Source organism: Cannabis sativa, chromosome 1 (assembly GCF_029168945.1).
Source record: "Cannabis sativa cultivar Pink pepper isolate KNU-18-1 chromosome 1, ASM2916894v1, whole genome shotgun sequence".
NCBI lineage: Eukaryota > Viridiplantae > Streptophyta > Magnoliopsida > Rosales > Cannabaceae > Cannabis > Cannabis sativa.
In genome coordinates this window covers 13,641,676-13,651,282 of record NC_083601.1, presented here as the reverse complement: position 1 = coordinate 13,651,282, position 9,607 = coordinate 13,641,676, and the positions used below count along the sequence as shown (strand labels likewise).

General features: G+C 31.8%; 1 protein-coding gene across 1 annotated transcript; it reads right to left on the bottom strand.

Moving 5' to 3' along the window:
• Nucleotides 1–287: 287 nt before the first annotated feature.
• Nucleotides 288–3,576, bottom strand: LOC115706267 (receptor-like protein kinase HERK 1). The gene has a single exon (XM_030633855.2). The coding sequence runs from the start codon at nucleotides 3,091–3,093 to the stop codon at nucleotides 649–651; it is 2,445 nt and encodes an 814-aa protein (XP_030489715.2). The 5' UTR covers nucleotides 3,094–3,576; the 3' UTR covers nucleotides 288–648.
• Between the last annotated feature and the right edge of the window lie 6,031 nt (nucleotides 3,577–9,607).

Genomic DNA, 9,607 nt, shown 5'->3' with positions numbered 1-9,607 from the left:
AAAATTTATGTTAATCACACCTAATTAATCTCCCTTCCTTGTTGTTATTGTACCGTTGGAGGTTGTGGTCCCTTATATAACAAATTGTACTATTGCCAGAAAGTTGTTAGAATACTCTTCGTATATTTTTGTGCAAAATTATTTTCCCTGTAAATGTATTTTTCATTTTAGAATTTACAATTGTGCCTATATAATGAATTAGCCACCCTCATCATATTCTGAGTTGAACATATACTAAATTCAAAGTATTTCTAAAGGAACCATATTTAGTTCCTGTTAAAAAGACATGCTTAATGATTATTGCTTACCCTATCGCCTATTCTATAATATTTAAATTGTACATGTAATTCAAAGTAAATCCAAGTTACAAAAGACTACTACTAAATAAACATAATAAATTATAGCCAAAAATAAATTAAATGTAATAGTTGAGTTTCTTTTGTATTCTCTCATTTTCTTTTGCTATGATGAAAGCTCTCACACTAACACATGAAACACAAGCAACTAGCTCCACCAAACCCCTTGCCATATATATATATATATACTTATATATTCGTTTACTTTACATGTATTCTAGCAATAATCTAAGAAGCCTTGAATGAAAAATCTATTAAACCCTTTAACAACCCTTTTTCTATTTTCTCTTCTTTACCTCATTTCATCATTCACCATTTGAGCAAACACCTTGCTCATTGAAACATCAGCAAGGTCACCCAAATTATCTGAGCTGATTTCTGCAGTGGACAGAATGGTGGTAGTTTCCAACTCATTGACATGATTCACTTGAGAAGATGACAAGTAACCAGTATTAATGTTATCAGGTCCTTCGAGTTGAAACACATATTCTAAATTCCATAAAACATCTCCCATTGTTGGTCTAAAAACACCTCTTTCTGCTAAGCATTTTTCAACTAACTCTCCAAACTTCAATGCTGCTTCTGGCTTTATTTGGCCTGCAAGACGAGGGTCAATGACTTCTTCAAGTTGGCCTCTTTTATAAGATTTCATCGCCCATTCAATTAGATTTACTTTATCTCTTGGAAGGGAAGGATCAATAACAGGTCTCCCACAAAGAACTTCTAGCATTACCACTCCAAAGGAGTAGACATCTGATTTGTCAGTCAGTTGTTGCATTGTCAAGTACTCTGGATCCAAATATCCAAAACTTCCCTTAACTGCTGTACTAACATGTGTCTTGTCAATATCAGGACCTATCTTCGAAAGTCCGAAATCTGCAACCTTAGCCATGAAATTTTCATCAAGAAGTATGTTTGCAGACTTAACATCCCTATGAATGATTGCCTTTGCAGAGCCAGTGTGAAGGTAGTGAAGTCCTCTAGCAGATCCAATGCATATCTGAAGCCTTTGTTTCCAACTTAAGCTTTCAACATCAGAACCATATAGATGATCCTTGAGGGTACCATTTTCCATATACTCATAAATTATAATCATCTCATTGTGATAGTCGCAGTAGCCAATTAAGGACACCAAATGGCGGTGGCGAAATTGAGATAACATTTCAATTTCTGTAGTGAACTCAGCAAGGCCTTGATTTGATTCAGAAACACCCCTCTTAACAGCAACTTTCATTTTGTCTTTAAGAACTCCTTTGTACACCTTCCCAAAACCACCAACCCCAATAACCAAGTTTTCGCTGAAATTATTAGTAGCCTCTTGAATCACCAATAGAGGGAAGTTATAAACATTTTCTGAGCCCAAAAAAGCACCATTATCATTCACAGCAACACCATCTGTCTTTGAATGGCCAACAAGTCTCAATCTTCTCCTTCTTCTGCAAAACAGGAAGAGAACAACAACCAAAACAACTACAAATATTCCAGCAGCCAAACCGGCTAAAACAAGAACTTTCCCCTTAGAGTTGCTAATTGTGAAAGTGTCCAAGACATCAAGGCTTCTACGAAAATTACTTATTTTCATGATCTCAATGCCATTGAGGAAGGGATTTGCATACATATCCCCAGCACTATTACGACCAAGGCTCACTTTTAGTTTTGAGTTGTCAATTATCTTCACAATCACATCCATAAAATAGGGGGCACCAACCACATCTTCTTTTTTATTTGTAATATCAGCGTAGGTAGAGACAAACCATGAGTTGATATAGACACTAAATGGGGGGCTTTGAAGAGAAGCATTTATTATGTCACAAAAGTGAAACCTCACCAAATATTCAAAACCTGAATCAACATCAAACTGCCATGAAATGTTAAAATACACAGCTTCTCCTCCATCTATGTCCAACTTAGTTGCAGTGCCATAAACAATTCTTGGAGCAATCTCCTCAGTTGATTTTCCCTTCAAATAATTGACAAGTGTTATATTTGACATAAACTTTGCATTATTGTGTACCAAAAAGAGTTCATCAGAAAACCAATTTCTCCAAAGAGTGTCGTTTTGAGGAGACACTACTTGACCACCCATGTTCACCCTCATGGTTGTCTCTAATGCTTGTTCCTGCAAATTCTTTTGACTTTCATGCAAACCAACAGTTTTTGCAGCCTTAGGAAGAAGCTCATCTGGTTGTAGCATGATTTCTATGGCGTTTATGAAAGCAAAGGAATCAGTGGAAGGGTTAAAAGTAAGAACCAGGCTATTAGAAACTATGTTTAAAGAGTACTCCATGACTTTTGAACCATTCTCTATTTGCAACTCTTTGAAAAGGGTGAAACCTTTTGCAGAAAGAGAGAACTTGGCTAAACTCAAGTTGTACTGTTGAGAAAAGAAAGGGAAGAAATAGAGACGAATCCAATAAACACCTGTTTTTTTTATTTTAAATGTGTAATGAGAAATCCCCTTGAATAATCTTGCAGTTTTATACAACTGGGAACCAAATGTGGATGAAGATAATGAAGTTGAATTTGTGCTGAGAAAAACTCTTTCAGACGTTACAAGGATATTATTCTCAGAATCAGAATTATCAGCTAGGAATACACGATTGCCTACTGATACATTTGAAGATGAACCACAGTTTATGAGAATAATATCACTATGGGTGAACTTTGATAAAATACTTGGGAAATTAAAGCTAGACAAAACCAAGGAAAACAACAAAATGGCCACAAAACTGGACATAGCTAAAGTTGAAAATAAAGCTGAGTTAACAAATTAGATTGCTGAAAATGGCAAATTTGAATAACAACTACAACAAGGAGAGAAATGGTAAACAAAGGAAGGTGTAAGTGGGCATAGCTTTTAGATTCTTAAGAGAAGATTATAGATAATTAAGAATATAAACAAAGAGAGCCCAACAAAGAAAACTATAGGATAAAAGATAATGACCTGTTTTTACTTCTTGACTCACCCGACCAGAATACATCAAAGAATAGCACACACAACTTCAGTATCTCTAATTAAAAAGCCTCATATAGAAAAAGTGATAATAATAATAATAATAATTAAACTCTTGCACTGTATCTCTTCAAACTAGTTGGTCAATATGAACACTGGACCGCAACTAGACAAAGAGGCCAGCATAAATAACTAAACTGATGACGACCCACCTAAATATTTTCATTCTATATGAATATAATAATAAACATATTTTATACAATACATTTGGTAAAACGTTTGGTTTGACAAATTCACATAATAATGCATAAAGAAACAAAAGGGCAGCAAGAGAATCCAGAGAAGAAGATAAGGGAGTCAAAAGTGGATGTGGGGGAGAGGGACAGCATTATTATTGAACACAGCTCATAGTCTAATACAAGTGGTTCACCTGCTCATTATTTATTTATTTATTTATTTATTTTTCTTATACTTAAAAGTTGTCCTAAGTTCCTTACTAAAAAGAAAAAAGAAAAAAAAAAGTTGCTAAGTTACTTCTGAGATGGTTCCTACATCCGAGCCCTGAGTGAGTGAGACCACTTAAGAAGACAAGACAATAAATGTGAATATTTGGTGGCTGATTTGCTTGTGACGGACCAACCACGATACTCAACTTAATTCTGAATTAATTTTAAAAGAAAGTAATTAGCTCCAATTTTTTTTTTTTTTTATGACATATGTTTATATTTTCTAAATGATATATGCTTATATTAAGAAATTAATTATTATTTTTTTAATAATATATATTATTATCCTGATAGGAACATCACTTTTGTGTCTATCCATAGAAATGTTTTGCTTTTGTATGTTGAGAGGTTATCATCTAATATTTTTTTTTTTCACAATGGCTATTGGCTATGCATATTATAATTATGGCATGTATTTCATTCATTTTCCAAAAAAATTTCAAAAAATTTAGTGTTAAAAATAAGATTCAATCAAATATTTGTGTTAGTTATTTAATTTCCCTTTTTCTTTTTTACTATTTTAAACTATATTTCGAAACCGCAAGCTATTTCACTAAAAAAAAATTGAAAGGTGGTGATAAAAAAAATAAATTATAATTTTTCTATATACAAAAAGTGAGATCTCTACACTAAAATTTTTCTATATACTTATACATGGCATATTGTTTTATATAAGTTGTATACACTTTGCCTGCTATTCTAACCTCAGTCTAGTTCCGCCACTGTCAATTCATGTATAGCATTTCGTTTAATAAAAATTGAATCACCAAAATCCTTAAAAAAAAAAAAATTGACGAACAAAATAATTAATTCTCCTTTCAAAAAAAAATTCAAAATATATAAATATATACATATGGGGTGCACTCTTTTATTTGTTTTGGTTAGTCTAAAAAAAATTAGACTAACATCGGTGGACCCAATTTTCTTAATAGATAATTGTGTGAAATGATAATTTTAATGGATATAATAAAAGGCTTACCTCAAAAATAAAACAAATAATTAAAAAACATAATTATCTTTTGCTGAGTCTTGTCGTTAGCTCGCCGTACACTATAATACGCGGTTTCGTCAACCACGAGCAATGAATTGGGTGGTGCAACTAATTTCCCGCAGCCAAGCATTTCATTGTAGTGTTTGGTTTACATGAATGCGTGTAGGAATGGAATTGCTGTTTTTAAAGAAAAATTATTCAAGTGTTTGATTTGTTTATTGTCATTGGAAAATCCATTCCATATAAATTGTAATTCATGTAAATTAAGGAATTACTTTTCCTAAATAAAATGACTTGAAGAGCCATTCCATAACAATCAAAAATTATTTTTCCTTATCTACCCTTCTCATAAATAAATGATTATAATATGAGTAATATTTTTTATTTTAAAACATATATCTACAACATTTAATATTACAATAATATGTTTATTATATTTTTTTTTGTACAAAATTATAGGAAAGCAATATTATTATAATTATATGGATAAACCATGTGTGATGATTAAATTATATGAATAATATTTATGTTGATAGTTAAATATTTAATATAAAATAGACTATTAAATTAGATATTTATTTATATATTATTATTTGATAATTAGATCTAAAAAATACAATTTAAGAGTGATACATAAATATATATCATTTTTTTATTTGTACTATAATAGTAATTTTATAAAACTAAAATTATTTTAAAAGAGTAAAGGACATTTTGGTCAAAATAATAAAAATTCAAATTCATCCTATACTATACCAATCATCACAATTTTTATTCAATTATTGATTCCATAGTCTTTACCAAACAAAAGAATAGAAATTCCATTCCATACTAAAGTAACTTTTACTATCAGTTTGAACCCTACATTTTCTAAAGTAACTTTTGGAACCCATATTTTTAATAAAATAGCAATTATGACCCTCCAATCAATTTTAAGAAAATTTATAGTATTATTTTTTTTGGCATCTAAAAAAGAGCTTTTTAGTCTATTTTTTTCTTCATAATCATGTATATTGTATTTATTTAAAATTACTTATAATTTTTTTTTAAAAAAAATTACTTACGGTGTCGAAAATAAATTTCAATTTTGTTGTTGTACACATGTCTACTTTTCTTATACTCGTAGTAAGTAATTATTTGAACCTTATTTTCTGTACTATAATTAATTCAAAATTTTATGAATTATAAATACATACAAATAATCTTAAATAACTAAAACGTACACGATTTTAAAAAACAATTAAACTAAAAAACTTTCTTAGATACCGAATAAGGAGTATACCAGAACACTCCTTTTGCAGGGTAAACTATAAGTTTACCAAAATTTTTATACAAATACCTATTATACCTAAATGTTGATGCCAAAAATTAGCTCAACAACAAATTTTATTACGATTTTGAATTCCTTACAATAGGTTTTGTTATAAAAATAGTTGTTGCAAAAAATAAAAGGAACAAAGTTACCGAATCAGAATTTGGGTTGAGTCGCGGACTAGGTCACTTTCTTTAAGACGTTCGCGGCACTGCCCATATATGTGCAAGCAGACTATCAGCCTTGTTGTCCTTAGGATAAAATAACCCAGTCGAACACACTGTATCGGAACTCTATTGCACGATAAAGAACCGTCGAAATACTACACCCGAAAATCGACTACATCTCGAAATATATATAATATAATCGTATGTATATATCGTATAAGTTTTTTTCAGTGAAAAGAGATGTGTTTCTCCCGTTGGTTCAGATGCATTATATAGACAATGCACTGAAGGTAACGAGAAGAAAGACGTTACTTGAAGGGAACGTTAGAACATAGGATCGTGGGAACGATGCTAAAAATCAGAAAGCTTTCGTTTATCGATAATCAAACACGTTTTAAAAAAATTGTTTTAATTAAATAATTGAATTTTTCCAAAAAAAATAAGGTGACACCACACCTGCCAGCTCAGCTCGGGCAGCATGGTAGGTCGAACGTGTTGGAAATTATTTTACCAGGATCTTAGATCTACTCACAAGTATGTTGATTAACACCCTAAATATGAACTTCTAAAACGATTATAAAATTAAACACATATAAAGTATGAAAAACCTTACATTGGGTGCAGCGGAATAATATGTCTCCTTCCGTTCAGATCTCTAACCCTTGTATCATTTCTGTCGCAGAGTATTATCAAGATCTGAACCTGGATCTCTTTCTCTCCTTTCTTTAGTGTTGAATCTCCTTCTTGTTGAATGTCTTTCTTCACGATCTTCCTCACTATGATTGAGGTATCACTTGCTGTGTGTGGGCACTACTCTATCACTAAGAGATTCGAAATTTATAATGAAGAAGAAGAGGGTAAAGGTGGCGGCTAGGTTTAGAGAGAGAAGGCTCAGGTTTTTCTCTGAAGGAAACAAGATGTGAAAGTGTATATTTCTTGAAGCCTTCACTATCTATTTATAGCATACCACATAGGGTTAGGCTTGAATTATTTGGCATTAAAATAATGAAAATATCAGATGATATTTCCTATAAAAGTGGCCGGCCAAGGCTATATGGATTTGGGCCTCACTTTTGCAAATTTTGCAGTTTTATCAATTCTGCATCTTACTTTCTCAAAAATGCCAATTTTCAAATTCAACCATTTAAATGCCAATTCTAACTATTTAATAACTATAAATAATTATTAAATAATATTGTCATTTATTATATTTATTAATTGAACCATACGAAGTATCTTAATTAACAAATATGCCCTAAAAACTCTTTCTTTACAATTTCGACCTTACTTAGTGAAAAATTCACAAATAGACATAGTCTAATTTGAGAATTATAATTGATTAATTAAAACCAATTAAATGAGTCTTACAAGTAATATTGTCTCAACTAGTGGGGAGACCGTAGGTCTATATAACCGAGCTTCCAATAAGCAGATCAAGAATTTATAACCTAAATTCACTGACTTATTAATTCTTCGTTGAATCCACGTATAGAACTTATAATTGCACTCTCAGTATATAGAACGTTCTATATGTTCCACCATATAGACACGTCATTAGTTATCCATTGTTATAATCCTAATTTGATCAATGATCCTCTATATGAATGATCTACACTGTAAAGGGATTAGATTACCGTAACACCCTACCATGTATTTTATCCTTAAAACACTTAACCCCATATAAATGATATTTCAGCTATGTGAAATGAGTACTCCACCATTTATTTTCGTTTGGTCAAGCTCGAAGGAAATCATCCTTTACTTTCTATTCACCAAATAGAAGCTATAGATTCCATATTTATGTTAGCGCTCCCACTCAATTGCACTACCGTATTCCCAAAATGTACGTATCACCCTGACCCAAAAGTAGGCTTAACTAACAAATCAAAGAACACGAATAGCACTCTTGAGATTGAACCTAATCATATCAGGATTGAGATCATTTGATCTAGGATCAACTAGGCGATATTGACTTGAATAGATATTACGGTAAGTTTAATAAAATCTATGTTAAAGTTCAATATCGGTCCCTTCCGATGCATACTCCGTGCACCCAACCTGAGCTTTACTTTAACCAATGCTCTGGAAAGAACATAGCATTTCTCCAAATGCAAGTAAACTCTGTTGTAGATTGTCATATCAGTAAAACTCCGTGTTCAGATAAATCTAGGAATCTTTATTCACATAGTCATGTTTACTTTCCAATGTGTTGACAACACAATAAACAGGATCAAGTACGTGAAAAGGGTTTCAGATGAATTTATAAATCAAATAGACAAGCAATTGATAAGGTGAACCAAAACATACACAAATGAATGAAAAATACTTATGTTTCTTTATTGATGTTGAATAAAATAGATTACATTGAAATAGAGTTTTATTTAGGGCCTAAAACCCAACAGAACGGCGGTGGCGCGCATGCGTGTGGTGGTCCGGTGTGTGAGTCCTGACCCATGCATGCAAAATTGGGTACCCCTTGGGGCCCATACCCATACCTCAAACTTGCACTATTTATACACTTCTAATGAAGTGTTTCTATCCCATGTGGGACTCCAATTTCTCACACACTTCATTTTTATTTTTGTAAGATTTCACAAAGTTCCAACAATTCCACACTTAAAATTTTAAAGAAATATTTTTCTCGAGCAGTATCCTAAGCAATAAGATTGAGCATAAACAAAGGTATCTTTCGATTTGAACATTTGCGTTGTGAATACAACTTAGAATATACTAGAGTGACTCGTAGTCTTGAACTCTATCTCTAACGATGTACCACGCACAACCTTTCTTAGGTGTAGTCTAAAAGCTCGTGCTTTAATGGCCATTATGTTGGGTTTTATACCCTAAATAAAACTCATTTCAATATAATCAGATTTACTTATTAATATAGATCAGAAATAACATTTAATGTTGCATGGTTCACATGTTTTATTTCATGATTATATGTACATAATGTATAAATTCATCTGAAACCCTTTTCACATACTTGATCCTGTTTATTGTGTCGTCAACACATTGGAAAGTAAACATGACTATGTGAATAAAGTTTCCTAGATTTATCAGACATAGGGTTTTACTGATATGATAATCTACAACAGAGTTTACTTGCATTTGGAGAAGTGCTATGTTCTTTCCAGAGCATTGGTTAAAGTAAAGCTCAGGTTGGATGCATGGAGTATGCATCGGAAGGGACCGATATTGAACTTTGACTTAGATTTATTAAACTTACCGTAATATCTATTCAAGTCAATATCACCTAGTTGATCCTAGATCAAATGTTCTTAATCCTGTTATGATTAGGCTCAATCTTGAAAGGCTATTC

What these genes read in the sequence shown, in the direction of transcription:
- LOC115706267 (XM_030633855.2), bottom strand. Translation starts at nt 3,093, where the DNA reads ATGTCCAGTTTTGTGGCCATTTTGTTGTTTTCCTTGGTTTTGTCTAGC.